This window comes from Bufo bufo, chromosome 10 (assembly GCF_905171765.1).
Source record: "Bufo bufo chromosome 10, aBufBuf1.1, whole genome shotgun sequence".
NCBI classification, from domain to species: Eukaryota; Metazoa; Chordata; class Amphibia; order Anura; family Bufonidae; genus Bufo; species Bufo bufo.
Genome location: NC_053398.1, coordinates 5274540 through 5290486, shown reverse-complemented (window position 1 = coordinate 5290486; position 15947 = coordinate 5274540). Strand labels below are relative to the sequence as shown.

General features: G+C 48.1%; 1 protein-coding gene across 1 annotated transcript in view; it reads left to right on the top strand.

The window, feature by feature from the left end:
* SERGEF (secretion regulating guanine nucleotide exchange factor) overlaps positions 1–15542 on the top strand; it is a 31961-nt gene extending 16419 nt beyond the window's left edge. The window contains exons 9-11 of the mRNA XM_040410125.1: positions 27–169; positions 8597–8633; positions 15282–15542. Of these exons, the coding sequence (XP_040266059.1) occupies positions 27–169; positions 8597–8633; positions 15282–15481 (380 nt within the window). The 3' untranslated portion in view covers positions 15482–15542. The remainder of the gene's footprint in view (positions 1–26; positions 170–8596; positions 8634–15281) is intronic.
* Positions 15543–15947: the final 405 nt, after the last annotated feature.

Below are 15947 nucleotides of genomic sequence, written 5' to 3'. Positions count from 1 at the left end.
GTTTCATGGTTGATTCTGTATTTTAGAGACTGGTAAAGTGTTCACTTGGGGAAGATCAGACTACGGACAGCTTGGTACCAGTGTGAGCTCTCCTTGTGCCAAGAGCCAAGAAGCTAAAGGGAAGTTCAAGCCCCCGCTGTGTGTCCCTGTCTTGACCGGAGCCTCTCAGGTAGGATGCCGATCGTGGTGGTGGTCCGGACTCCCTTTCATCTCTTGTGGGTTGTGTTTTTGTAGCGAGGTATCGCATCTCCCTAAAAAAGGAAAACGCTGCCATCCTACGGAATCTGTATATACCGTCATGTCCACAATAAATGCACCGGAGTTCACCTCTCCCATTGGTACCTGTGGCCATTACTGCAATAACCCTAATGAAATCCCTAGAAATATAAGGGGGGCGCAGCTGCTATATTCATTACATTCAGTGTTTGTTTTTTTATTTATTTTACATGTTATTATGAATATTAAAAGAAAATCCTGCAGTTTCCTTATCATCCACCATGATGGCTACCATGGAGAAATGACCCTTGACCTCTATAGGGGCAGGAACACAGAGTTTAAAAGGCCACCACCCACTCTCACCCTCAGTGTTTTCCTGTCCCTATGGAGCACCTCCGGAAGGAGGTATCGTTAGGGGGGTACCTGTATACTCCTGAGGATTTCATCCTGAACTCCCTCTGCCCTCCTGCGGATCATTCCAATGCTGGGCAGAGGTGGAGCAACGGGAGGGAACTCGTCCTCAGCTTGGGGGCCTGCTTTCCCTCCACAGGGAACCCGGGGTCTTCCTTCCCTTCCATACGAGGAAGCTGACCGCAAATCCAGCGCTGCACGCCGATCACTATTGCCGCTGGCCGCGCGCTTGGATACTTCCGGGTGGGGGCGGAGTTAGATGTCAGTGGAGCGCGTGCATGCCGGGCGCGCTGTGATGACGTCACACGCCGCTCGGCTGGATAAAAAGCAGCACTTTCAAATTATGCAGCCTCCACTGTGTGGAGAACATGTCTACTCCGGACACCCCAGCAAGCACTATGGATCAGGCGGAACCCCCCTCGGCCACTCCAACTGTGAGTTACTCTGTGGGGGACATGAAACAAATGTATCCTGGCTTTTATATGCAAATACTGGGCTAATGTATAGCTGCTCCTCTTTTATAGGGAGCAAAGGCAAAGATCAAAGCCAGGAACACAAGATGTGCTAATGTTACTCTAAAAAACTCTGCCAGCCATGTATTTATGCCCTAATGAAAGAGGAACAGCCGTCCATCCTAATGGAGGTTAAATCGATGATACAAAATGAAATCAAATCCTCGCTAGCCTCTCTTAAACCTGTTTCCGTACCTCCGCCAAAAAAAACTAAAATTTAAATTCCATCCTCCTCTGATCCAGAGGTCATGGACTTGGGCCCTTCTGAACCTAGACCCATCGATGGTGATGACAGTCTGTCAGAAGGTGAAATTGTTGAGGATGATAGAACATTTTTCTTCTCATCCGTGGAAATTGACGACTTATTGGCAGCTGTACGGTCTACTATGGGCATAGAGGACGTCCAGAAACCTAAGTCGGTTCAGGACGAAATGTCCGGGGGGGGGCTCAGAGCAAAAAGATCTAAAGTTTTCCCTGTGAACGAGAACATTAGAGACATGATCTTAGACGCATGGAGTGATCCTGAAAGAAGACTCGGAGTCTCCAGGGAATTTTAACAAAGGTTACTGTTTGACCCAACAGAAACAAAAGTATTTAATGAGACACCAAAAATCGACGTACAAGTTGCTAAAGTGATAAAAAAGACCTCCTTGCCATTCGAGGACTCCTCTCAATAGTCCGATCCTATGGAAAGGAAAGCCGATGCCCTGCTACGCAAATGTTGGGAGGCTTCTATGTATGGTATCAAGACCAACATTGCCGCCAGAACTATGTATATCTGGCTAAATGAGCTCGAAAACCACATAAAAAATAAAACCCCTAGGGAGGAAATTTTAGGTTCAATTCCCTTACTGAGGTCTGCCACTGCCTTTTTAGCGGACGCCTCCGCAGAATCCGTCCGTTTTGCTGCTAAGGATGCAGCTCTATCTAACGCCGAATGTCGCGCCTTATGGGTTAAATCCCGGGGAGGAGACAGAACATCTAAAGCAAAACGTTGCTCTATTGCCTTCTCCGGCGAATATGTGTTTGGTCCTGTGCTGGACACAATACTGGAAAAGGCAGCAGACCCAAAAAAGGGTTTTCCTGAAGAGAAAAAGAAAAAACTCTTTCGTCCCTATTCCTCTCGGTCTAAGTCCTATAGAGGCAAAGGTAAAACGGGTCGGTGGAGTTATCCCAAAGGGGGCAGAGGCAGAGGGTTCCTCCTCAACCCACAGAATAAACAAGGACGCCAAAGTAGGCGGCAGATTGAGGAATTTTCTGTTACCTTGGCAGGAAGTGACCCAGAATCCTTGGGTCATAAACTTAATCCAGAACGGATATCGCATAGAACTTTCCTCAATCCCCCCAAGAAGGTTTCAGTTAACTTCTCACAACCCCAAAACATTGCAAAAAATCTGTCAGGGAGTCCTAGTATTAAAATCAGCAGGCGTAATAACGGAGGTCCCCAACCCCAAAAGAGGGAGGGTTTTTTACTCAAGTTTATTTCTGGTCCAAAAACCAGACGGATCCTCCCGTACTATAATAAATCTAAAAGGGTTAAATCAACACACATTATACCGGAAATTCAAGATGGAGTCCATTTCCTCCATCATTCCACTAATCAAAAAAGGTTCATACCTAAAAGACGCGTATTATCACGTCCTCCTACATCAACAGTCTCGGACCTACCTAAGATTCGCTCTGCAAGACGAAAAAGGCGTAATAAACCACCTTCAGTTTACAGCTTTACCCTTCGGCATCTCCTCCGCCCCCAGGGTATTTACGAAAATTGTGGTAGAAATGACCGCTTTTCTCAGACTAAAGTAAGTAAAAAAATTTCCCTACCTAGACGACTTTCTCATCGTAGGAGACTCATCGACAGACACACAATATAACCGACTACGTCTTACAAGAAATGTCAAAACTGGGCTGGATAATAAACATAAAAAAATCATGTTTAACTCCAAACACCCAAATAAAATTTCTGGGAGAACTTCTGGACTCTATGACCCAGTCATCATCCCATAGAAAAGCTGGTGGCTTTCAGGGAGAGAGTACAAAAATTTCAGGCTCGATAAGAGAAGCCATGAGCATCCTGGGATCCATGACCTCCTGCATCCCTACGGTGGCCCTGGCCCAAGCCCACTCCAGAACAATGCAGGCTTGGATCCTAAGAAATTGGGACGGAAAACAGTCCTCACTGGACAGGAGCATATTAATCCCACACCACGTAAAATTAGATCTAAACTGGTGGAAGGTAAGGAAGGTCCAAATCCTGACGGACGCAAGCAGTCAGGGATGGGGTGCCAAAGTAGACTCCTCAAATGGTCAGACGCAGTAAGTACGAAATCTTCAAGTTACAGAGAACTGCGTGCAGTGTGGGAAACCTTAAAAGTAGCCCAAAGCCAACTTCTAAAGAAACGCCTAAAAGTATTTTCGGACAATGCGACAACAGTGGCCTACTTAAAACACCAGGGCGGCACAAAATCCCAAGGTTTAATCCGACTGACAGAACTAATTTTCCAGTGGGCAGAAGAACATGTCCTATCAATAACGGCGGTCCACTTAAAGGACTCAGAAAATCTAGAAGCGACTACCTGAGCAGGAAAACTATAGATCAGGGAGTGTGGTCCCTGTGCCAGCGAAAAGTGGGGAACTCCTCAAATAGATTTGTTCACCGCAAAAGTCAAACTCTTCTGCTCCCTGAATCCCAGAGACCGACCGCGGGCAATCGATGCGTTCTCGACCAGGTGGACATGGAACCTGGCATACGCTTTTCCTCCCTGGTACATAATCCCCAGGGTACTTCAAAAAATCAAGAGGGATCCAACAACAGTAATACTGGTGGTCCCATTCTGGCCGAAAAGAAGCTGGTTCTCCATCCTGAAAGACCTAGCCTTAGGCCTCATGCACACGACCGTATGTGTTTTGCGGCCCCGCAAATAAAAAGGATAACGTTCCGTATGGCGTCCGTTTTTTTTTTTTTTTTTGATCCATTGTAATAATGCCTATCCTAGTCCGCAAACTAGAAAAAAAAATAGGACATGCACAATTTTTTTTGCGGAGCAACGGAACGGACATACTGATGCGGACAGCACACGGCAGCATCCTATCCGCAAAAAAAAAGGATCGGACACGGAAACAAAATACTGTCGTGTGCATGAGGCCTAAGAGGAACCTTGGGAAATCCCATACCATTCGAACCTGCTGTCACAGGGCCCGACCAGTCATCAGAACCCCAGCCTGGATCCTGAGGGCGAAACGCTGAAAAGTAAAGGTCTCTCAGGGAAAGTCATCAATATCCTAAAATTGAGCCGTAAAAAAGTAACCACGGCCATATATATGAAATAATGGAAAAGGTACTGTTCCTGGCTAGGGGATACCTGCCCTAACAGATCACCACCCTGCATCCCGAAAATTCTAGATTTTCTCCAAAATGGCCTAGACATGGGGCTTAAACCTGACACATTAAAGGTGCAAATATCGGCCCTAGCAGCATTCTAGGATTCTGATCTATCAGAGCGGCTTCCAGAATAAGACCATCCCTTACGAATAAAGTACCACAATGGGACTTCAATCTGGTATTAATAGGACTGACAAACCCGACGTTCACTCCTTTGTCAGACATCTCATTAAAACATCTATCATACAAAGCGGCTTTTCTGATCACCATTACATCAGCCAGACGCCTAGGGGAGATCCAGGCCCTCTCATGTAAGGGCGTGTCCGGATTAGGTCCGGATGCGTCCCGGTGCATTGCGGCAAACCCGCGCGAGTAGGAACACAATTGCAGTCAGTTTTGACTGCGATTGCGTTCCGATGTTCAGTTTTTATCGCGCGGGTGCAATGTGTTTTGCACGCGCGTGATAAAAAACCGACTGTGGTACCCAGATCCGAACTTCTTTACAAAAGTTCAGGTTTGGGTTAGTTGTAGTGTAGATTGTATTATTTCCCCTTATAACTTGGTTATAAGGGAAAATAATAGCATTCTGAATACAGACTGCTTAGTACAATAGCGCTGGAGGGGTTAAAAATAATAATTTAACTCACCTTAATCCACCTGTTCGCGCAGCCGGCATCTCTTCTGTCTTCATCTGTGAGCAATAGGACCTTTTGATGACGTCACTGCGTTCATCACATGGTCCATCACATGATCCATCACCGTGGTAAAAGATCATGTGATGGACCATGTGATGAACGCAGTGACGTCATCAAAGGTCCTATTGCTCACAGATGAAGACAGAAGAGATGCCGGCTGCGCGAATAAGTGGATTAAGGGGAGTTAAATTATTATTATTAGTATTTTTAACCCCTCCAGCCCTATTGTACTATGCATTCTGTATTCAGAATGCTATTATTTTCCCTTATAACCATGTTCTAAGGGGAAATAATAATGATCGGGTCCCCATCCCGATCGTCTCCTAGCAACCGTGCGTGAAAATCGCACCGCATCCGCACTTGCTTGCGGATGCTTGCGATTTTCACGCAACCCCATTCATTTCTATGGGGCCTGCGTTACGTGAAAAACGCACAAAGAGGAGCATGCTGGGATTTTCACGCAACGCACAAGTGATGCGTGAAAATCACTGCTCGTGTGCACAGACCCATAGAAATGAATGGGTCAGGATTCAGTGCGGGTGCAATGCGTTCACCTCACGCATCGCATCCGCGCGGAAAACTCGCCCGTGTGAAAGGGGCCTAAAGAACCTTTACCTCTCAGTTTTTCCAGATAGGATAGTTCTAAAATGAGATCCCGGTTTTCTCCCCAAGGTCGTATCAAACTTCCACAGGGATCCAGAAATTCTTTTACCATCTTTTCCTCCAGATGTCCACCATGACGGCTCAGATATTCCCACCCTGGGTAAAGTTTGTCAGAGAGTAGGAAGGAATACTCTTAAAAATAAAAATAAATAAATGTTTATATATACTATTGAGCACACAGAAAAGCAGACTGCTGGAGCTAGATGGGCCTAAGGTCAGTGCCTCTCTGTAAAGTCCTCCATGTTCCTGGGGCTGCTGAGTGCATAAGAGAAGTTTAGGAAGCGGAGTCTCCTCTACTGTCTGTGTGCAGCGGATGGCAGCTCGCCGGCACCCACCATGCCCGGGAGAACGGCAAACTAGACCCTCACTATGCACAGTGGAAAGGCCAGTGATGGACTGTTACTCCTCACACTGTACTACTGATTAATGGGTTAGGTTTGTTTAACCCCTTAATGACTAGCCTGCTTTGGACTTTCCTTTTTCCTTGTCTCCTTCCAAGAGCTATAACTTTTTTTTATTTATATATTTTAGTCGGTGTAGCCAGATGGGGGCTTGTTTTTTGTGGGACGAGTTGGTGCTGCTTTGGGGTGCGCAACTTACTGATAAATTTTTATTAACTCTTTCCAGGAGGGGGATAGGAAACCGCAATACTGCCTCTGAGTTTTTACGTTATAAATTTTGCGGCATTCATTTTTCGGCCTAAATAACATGATAGTTTTATTCTCTGGGTCAGTACAATTACAGCGATACCAAATACATACAGGTGTTTTGTTGTGTTTTTTTTTTGTTTTTTTTTTTACTATTTTTGTGCATTAAACAACCCTTTTTTTTTTTTTTTTAAAACCAAGAGCATTTTTTGCATCGCCACATCCCAAGACCCATAACTTTGTTGTTTTTTTTCCCTTTTTTATGGAGCTGTGTCTGGGCTTGATTTTTGTGGGACGACTTGTAGTTTTCATTGGTATCATTTTAAGATACATGACACTTTTTGATCACATTTTATTCTAGTTTTTTTTGTGGGGATTAAGTAAAGGGCAGCAATTTAGTCTCTTTTTTTTTTTTTTTGGCGTTCATGGTACAGGATAATTTGCATAATATTTGCATAGTGCAGGTTGTTACAGACACGTGGAGATTTGCATTGAAAATTGAAAAAAAAAAAAAAGCATATTTTATTATTGGAAATTTGCCCACGGCATGTGAGGGGTTACACATCCCGGATCGGTGCCTCTGCCATTCCAGGCTGTTAGACTGGGCCGCCATGAAACGTCGGCACTCCAGCCTAAAGCTCCTTAATGAGCACCGTAAAAAGGGGTATTGCTGGTCACTATGGGGTTAAAGCTTAGTGACGCATTACAACTGACACTGCAAATGATAAATTCCCCCTATATGATTGCAGGACACAGCGTTGTATGGAAGATTAGGAATCAGGTGCAGGGTTCGTCCACGTTTCTACATGAATGCTTCATTTGTTGGCATCTCTGATGGATGGTGATGTCCTCGGGGACGCCTTCTCATAGATGAATGAGCTTCTGCACAACTATGAATTCATTCTCCAAAAATAGGACGAAGCTGTGAGCCCAGGAGCCTCTGCACTGAGGCCAGGATGAAGCCAGGAGCCTCTGCACTGAGGCCAGGGTGAAGCCAGGAGCCTCTGCACTGAGGCCAGGGTGAAGCCAGGAGCCTCTGCACTGAGGCCAGGGTGAAGCCAGGAGCCTCTGCACTGAGGCCAGGGTGAAGCCGGGAGCCTCTGCACTGAGGCCAGGGTGAAGCCAGGAGCCTCTGCACTGAGGCCAGGGTGAAGCCAGGAGCCTCTGCACTGAGGCCAGGGTGAAGCCAGGAGCCTCTGCACTGAGGCCAGGGTGAAGCCAGGAGCCTCTGCACTGAGGCCAGGGTGAAGCCAGGAGCCTCTGCACTGAGGCCAGGGTGAAGCCAGGAGCCTCTGCACTGAGGCCAGGGTGAAGCCAGGAGCCTCTGCACTGAGGCCAGGGTGAAGCCAGGAGCCTCTGCACTGAGGCCAGGGTGAAGCCAGGAGCCTCTGCACTGAGGCCAGGGTGAAGCCAGGAGCCTCTGCACCGAGGCCAGGGTGAAGCCAGGAGCCTCTGCACCGAGGCCAGGGTGAAGCCAGGAGCCTCTGCACCGAGGCCAGGGTGAAGCCAGGAGCCTCTGCACCGAGGCCAGGGTGAAGCCAGGAGCCTCTGCACCGAGGCCAGGGTGAAGCCAGGAGCCTCTGCACTGAGGCCAGGGTGAAGCCGGGAGCCTCTGCACCGAGGCCAGGGTGAATCCAGGATCAGAGAATGAGAACATATTGCTAGGATCCCCCTACAGGTGGAACCTACACCGATAACGGAGCCCTGAAAGTAATGGAGGGCGCAATCTGCGTGTGCAGCCGCCGTCCATTTATTTGTATGGGGCTGCCGGCACAGCTATTTCCATTGACCCCATACAAAAGAGTGGGAGCGGTGGCTGCGCAAGCGTGGTGCCCTCCCTTTCACTACTATGGGCCACCACTTTCCTCGCTCCGTTCTCGGTGTCTCTCTGGGACACGCACCTATCGGACCTATCCTAGCGATATGCCCCCATTGCCTCAGATGGGAATACCCCTTTAAGGTCAGCTCCGTGTAAGCAGCCGCCATGTTTTTTTTTTTTTATCTAACCGTTGACGACCGCTCTCATGTCCCCCAAGCAATTTGTTATAGTTTCTTTCTTTTGCTTCACAGGTTGCCTGCGGGTCAGAACATAACCTGGCATTATGCGGTAAGTTTTGTTACCTCTTTATGTTTCTAGGAGAAGTTTATGGTTTTACAGATAAAGCTAGTCCTCGGCAGTCAGGACTCGGGTACAAATTCACTTGGCTCTGAACCCCCTGAGGGTATATTGGGCTGTTTAGGGTCCATCCATCGGTGGCATTAACGCTGTGGATATTGCCATCCGAACGCAGCTGAGATTTACTGGTATAAAATATGTTTTATTTCACCAGCAGTTAACCCTTCATAGGAACATACTATGAGACAAGGAGTGGATTCCCGGGGGAAAAAAACGTCCAAATAAGCAACATAACCTTTCTATACGGCAGCCAAGATGTCCAGCCAGGGCCCTTGTGGAGGATACTAAGGGAGGAAAGGTGAATTTCCCTGATCCCTGTGTGTAGCCTGCACTCGCCAAAGTCCAGCAGACACAATACATTTGCAGGACTTTTTAGTTCTACCTTAGAAGATGAGGCTGAGAGACATTAATTAGATGAACATGCATAAGTATTCAGGTCTTGTGCCCAAAGCTTTACGTTTACACCGCTAAATTACAATGATCGGCTTTACCTTTAAGGGTTACACAGTGTGCGGCCTGGCAATGAGCGGGTCCCGATGCCGGGCCGCACTGTTTTAGGGCACACAATAATGCCTGTTCTGTGGTGGGCCAAATTGTGATGTGTAGACCATCTCCAGGACGTAGTGGTCCATCGAAGGATGGCAGCAGGGCCATGGGATGCACATGGGAAGTAAAGGCCGTCCAGGCTTATACTCTAGCACAGGGATGCCCAACCTGCGGCCCTCCAGCTGTTGCAAAACTACAACTCCCAGCATGCATGGACAGCCTACAGCTATTGGGGCATGCTGGGAGTTGTAGCTTTGCAGCAGCTGGGGGGCTGCAGGTTGGGCATCCCCGCCCTAGCACATATAGCAGTGATGAAGGCTCTGAAGTTCTGCCAGCAGCTCGTCTTCATTAAAATCCGGGCTTTATAAGTTCATGTTGAAGATAGATGTCCGTTTCTTACTATCATAAAAAAAACGCTTATCCTACGCCTGTGTTGGGAAATCTGTTCGGCTGTTTCCGCAGAGGAACAGCCTGGGGGTTCTCCGTCTGGCATAGCCAGATATCCACCGGATCTTCATTGAAGACAGTGGGCTCCGACAGGGATCTGGACACTTGCCAGCTGAAATGTACACTTTGGATTGGACAACTTTTTGTCTGGCCAGATCCCTGTTGAATCCCTCTATAGTCAATAGGAATCGGGCGGTTCTAAGGTGTGAACGTGGTCCTACAGACGGAGCAGCCATTACCGGGAAGGTCACCATGCTGTAATTCGGCTTATGACCTCTAGGTACACTAGCATTTGGGCCATTATTTATTAAAAATCTAGATTATCCTAAGCACATTCTAACCGACAGAATAAAACTGGAAGAGCAGCACTTCGCTACCTGACGGGTATAGCCGGTCAAACAAAGTCCACATAAGGCAGGTAGGTCGGGTGCTGGCTCATGGGCCCAGATATTAGATTTAAAAAAATATGAAGTATGAAGGTCGAAAAAGACTCTTGTAACGTCGCTTTGTGCTGATTGGCGAATACACAAATTACATTGCTTTGAATTGGAGAAATCTAAAGCGGTCATCTCCTATATGCTGTATGCACTAAACGGTGCAGAATGCAGAAAATGAATGGGGTGGTGATTATAGGGTTAAGCAGGTCCTCCGACACTTAGACACGTGGATGTTAATCTTTTATTGCGGCTTTATATTATCATGATAACTAAGAAAGTGGTGTTTCAGTGCCTGGGGGGGGGGGGTGGGGGGGGTGAGTCGTCGCTGTGCCCCCATAAGCCTGGCCACCTGGCGCCGGTCCCATCTTGCCATGGAGACAGCACAATAGGGCAACCCCTTTAAAATGTAGACCGGGCAGAAAGTGTTGGCCATGTGAGATTTCTGCCCTTTCACTATTTTTGCCTTCCCTTCACCATCTCATGGCAAAATTTTGCCACCTTTTAAGCCAGCTCTCTGGTGGTCTAGAGCAGTAAAGGGCCTACAGATCTCTGGTGGTCTAGGGCAGTAAAGGGCCTACAGCTGTCTGGTGGACTAGGGCAGTAAAGGGCCTACAGCTCTCTGGTGGTCTAGGGCAGTAAAAGGCCTACAGCTCTCTGGTGGTCTAGGGCAGTAAAAGGCCTAGAGCTCTCTGGTGGACTAGGGCAGTAAAGGGCCTACAGCTCTCTGGTGGTCTAGGGCAGTAAAAGGCCTACAGCTCTCTGGTGGTCTAGGGCAGTAAAGGGCCTACAGCTGTCTGGTGGTCTAGGGCAGTAAAGGACCTACAGCTCTCTGGTGGTCTAGGGCAGTAAAAGGCCTAGAGCTCTCTGGTGGACTAGGGCAGTAAAGGGCCTACAGATCTCTGGTGGTCTAGGGCAGTAAAAGGCCTAGAGCTCTCTGGTGGTCTAGGGCAGTAAAGGGCCTAGAGCTCTCTGGTGGTCTAGGGCAGTAAAGGGCCTACAGCTCTCTGGTGGTCTAGGGCAGCGAGATGGTTCCCAGTAGATGGCAGTGATCCTGCTTGTCCTGGCCGGACTCTGACGGCTTAGCTTCTTGTTTCCTCCCTGCATTGATCTGAGTGCTGAGCGCAGCCGGTCAGAAGCGCTCTGCCCAGTCATTAAAGGGGTATTCCGGGGTTGTTTGAAGTTATCCCCAGATAGGCCTGGGGGCCCTACCAATCACTAGAACAGGGGCCCTGTACCTCCTGCGGCCCTCACTGATCTAATAGTTATCTCTTGTCCTGTGGACAGGGGATAACCTAAAAAAAAACTGCATACCCCATTAGAGAGTCTGTCAACTCCCTAGTAAGTGCAGTACTGCTGGAGTGGACTGTGGCCCGCTAAGGGTCCATTCACACGTCCGTATGTGTTTTGTGGATCCGCAAAACACGGACACCGGCAATGTGCGTTCTGCACATTGTCAGCCATATCATAGAAAATGCCTTTTCTTGTCTGCAATTGCCACACTTTAAAGATGGCGCCCGCGAGCGAGTGCAGCGGGTGCCATAGGCGCTGGGTCCCTGCGGTTGTAAACAGAAGGCACCCGAGGATAATGTAAGCTATTGACGAGAACGATGATTGCACACATTGAACCCCTCAAATGTGAACATGGCATATGGGAGGTTTAAAGCCGCAGCACGGCCTTACCCTGGCGAGGATCGGGGGGAGCCAGCTGTAGTGTGCATCAGCCTCTGTCCTCCTGATTGACAGGAGGCTGCCGCACATTAGTTCCTAGGGAGAGCCTGCCTGTGGCTGCATAGGAACATAGTATAATCCCCATGCTATTGCTCTGGAGTCTATGGCTGCTTTCACATGAGCAAGTTGTAGACTCCGCACTCGGAGCGTAAGTATAAGACGCTCCCGTCCTGAACTTCTGGCACTGCAGGGTCACATAGCATTATATTGATTGATGATGCTACGTAACCCTTACAGTTCTGGAATGTATTGGATAACACTGACATAATGCTGTCACTGTCATCTAATACGTTCCAGACTAGGTTACCGGTTCAGGTAGCTTAGACCCGCTGCACCCCACAGGATATGGTTAGCAGCTATGGACGCTCAGTTTGCCATCGCTCGACCCCATACAGAAGCGTTCCTTCCTGACAATCGCCGGCTCGACAGTGGAGGGGACACATTTACATGCAGCGATCTCCTCCACAGTATGGGGAGCAGTGATCACTAATGCCATCACTCGCCACCATACAGAAGCTTTCCTTCCTGACAATCGCCTGCTCACCAGTGGAGGAGACACATTTACATGCAGCGATCACTGCTCCCTATACTGTGGAGGAGATCACTAATGCCATTGCTCGTCTTCATTCAGAAACATTGTTTGCAGAGGCTGTTTAGCGATGGTTTAGGTGACTGTACCGACAATCCTGTTTCCTGATTACGGAGGGATTTTCACTGGGTCGTGCGGCACCTTTACCCCGGCACATTATTGCTGGTGATTATCACCATTGGGCAGAGTAAAGCAGCCTTAAAGGTAATGTGTCATCAGAATATGACCTGCCGTTAAAATCACTTTTTTATGTTTAACATATTTTTATATACTTTTTGATGTTATTTTTAATTTTCCATGTCACTTTTTTTATATTTAAACTACAACCAAAATTCCTGTAGTTTTTTATCACTGGCCACTATTTCTAATAATTTGGCGCCACTTCTCGGTTTGTACAGATCACTTTACTGCCGTTAACTCATTCTAATCCTGCCTGTAATGATAGTATCTCTGTGTATAGATAAGACGGCATCCACCATTGACAATAGGCCATATCACAGCTTATCTACTCCACCTCCCTGCACAATGACCTCTGCAGAGGTCATTGTGCAGGGAGGTGGAGTAGATAAGCTGTGGTATCTCCTATTGTCAATGGTGGATGCCGTCTTATCTATACACAGAGATACTCTCCCGTAGAAGTCAATGAGGGCCCCTCCTGTCCATTGTGTCTATGGCCCATGGGGCTGCCATAAAGCAATTTTTTTAATGCTGTGTGAATGCTGTTAAAAACATCTCGGGCAAGATGGCCGCCCCCATAATAGTGTTAAGGAAATAGAATTAAAAAAATCTACAATCAGAAAATAAAAACAGGTTAGAAAAAACGGAGACGAGTCGCTCTCTGATTTTTTTAACTGGCAGATAACATTTTTGGTGACATGTTTCCTTTAAACCGCAATGTATTGAAAGGTGTCACATCAGGCCCACCAAGGGATGGGTGGGGATGTCCTCTGGCACATTCCGGTTCTATCATTCCTGTTGGGTACACTGGTTTCTGTCTGGAACGTGAAGGTGGAGCTCTGGAATTTCATCTGTATTATTCCTGATCTCCGTAAATTCCCGTCTGTGTAAACCCTACGTTTCCCAGTGACCGCTGCAGAATGGAAGGTAACAGAAGATTGTGCTGCTGCGGAGCAGATCCGGGGAATAAATGGGAACGTTCCTCCGAGGCTCAGTGGTTAACCACGAGAGGGAAGCAGAGCGCCGCTGTAAATCTCATCAGGAGCTGGCACCAGAAAACACTGAGCTGCTGCGCTCAAGGTCAGGGGCCAAATTATCCAGGGATTTGACATTGATCTCCAGACTGCAGTCCTCTAATATTTCTCACTAGATGTGGGTATTCTGTAACGGGCGGCTTTTATGAGCAGGCTGGGAGGAGACGGAATGATCTGAAGGTGTTTCCTGTGACCTTGACGTGTATTGCAATGAGTGACTATGCAGCGGTTAGTGCGGGACGCAGAGCTGGTGAACAAACGGGCAGTAGGGTCATCGTGACAACGGAAGAGCCTTTCTTGAGGGGTTTGGTCCGAGCTCGCTATATGTGGGACTGCAGACCGGAAAGCGTTTTTCTGGGTGTCTAACTTTGACGATGGTGGCGTTCTGCTGTTTGAAAATGCCAGGGTGCTCATGGGGGGCAGCGTCCCTTCCTCGCCCCCTGTGATGTCACAGGGCCAAGCCGTAGCTCAGTCACATTTAAGTGATGACCTGAGGATAGTTCGTCAATTTTAATCACCCGGAAAACCCCTTTTAATACTCCATTAACTCAGCTTGCGCCTCCTCCACCAATTTCAGAAATAACTATTAGGGTACGTCCACGTGTGGCAGAAAATCGGCGGCGGATCAAGAAGCAAACAGCCCAAAATGGACAGTTTTTTTATTTATTTTTCATGGGGAACATGGCTGACGGTATTGCAGCGTGTCCTCCACTGCTTTTATTGCAAAACCTGCGATATAAATTGACGTGCTGCAGATTGGATGAAATGACACCCCCTTTAAAAGGGGCCTTTAATGTTGATGACCTATCCTCAGGATGGATCGACCACTATCAGATACCTGGCACCCCCGCAGATCGGCCGTATGAAGAGACGGCGCGTGCCTTGCCTTCATACAGCTGATCAGTGCGGGTGTCGGACCCCCGCCAAGCTGATATTGATGACCTATCCTGGGATAGGTCGTCAGTATTTAAAGCCCGGAGAACCCCTTGTAAAGCCTCCTCCGCCGCTCCTGGCTAAGGCCGGCCACACACGAGATTAGTGGTGGCCATCAGCTCTCTCTACAGATCCTCCTGAGATATGTTCACTGGTGGCTTACCTGCCAAATCAAAATGCTCGAAGATGCTGAAAGCTGCAGGTTCGGCCGATACATATTTAATGTGTACGACAAGCTTAACGCTTAGAGGTCCTAGACTAATGGTGTGGACATCAATGGCAGCTGACGACTCCATTCGGAAGCGGTGACCAAAAGAGGAGGTGAGGGCCACAAAGACTCGGTGAGTTCTTTCAGAATGGCCGCCTGGTTTGGAGACTGGACGGTCAGTGTAATAGTGACAAGGATGGACCCAATGACCAGAGGTGACGAGACCCTGTCTGCAGGTGACATTTCTCGTAGAGTTGAGACCTTTTTCGGCTCTTGTCTCTTCTGAAGGACGGTCCCGTCATTTCTGCTTATTCACAATTTTTGTATTTTTCACTTTCATGAATGTGCTTTTCGCAAACTCTTGTGACTTCTCCTGATCTTTTAATTGTACTGTGAATCCCTTCTCCCTGTAATGACGAGCTGTGTGGCCTTTGATTTTTGTGAAGGTCTTGTGCCAAGTGGCTCTTTCTTTGTATTCAGGGAATGCGGTTTATTCCTGGGGATGGAACGAGCATGGGATGTGTGGAAACAGCGATGAAGACGTGGTCCCTGCTCCAGCAGCGGTCAGCCTCCCGGCTTGCGGCGGAGTGGAGCTGATTGGATGCGGAGCCGGACACTCCATGGTTCTGTGCGCCGGCCGCAGCTCATCCGGATTTTGTATGGACACCGATGATTCATAGATCTACCGAATTTCATTGGTTCATCCAAGGAAGCAGAATAATAAATTTGTGTAATTCTGAACCTGCTGTCATTGTGAGTGGGATGGGAGACCGTCATCAGACACAGGGGACAGCCTCACACCGCTTTACGGAAGAATGGGATATTATAGGGGGCTGTCAGCAGTTTTGACCCTCCAGACATCATGTGTTCAGTGCAGGAAACACAGTCCGTGTGGGATTTCCCGTTATGGACCCTGTTCGATTCAGTCTCTGCCATAATGCTGTCGGTATAATTCTGTGGAAGAAAGGTCGGGCAGAGACGCACAGAAGTATAAATCATTACAATGCTGTGTGATCCGGGTAATGGAGCAGTGTCCATAATGGGGGGAAATCACGCTTCCACGCAGATTGTGTTCATCTGAAAGAGGCCTTAAGGAACTTTAATTCCGGCGGGTGCCGCTCCTTTAACAGCCCTGGAGCGAACAGC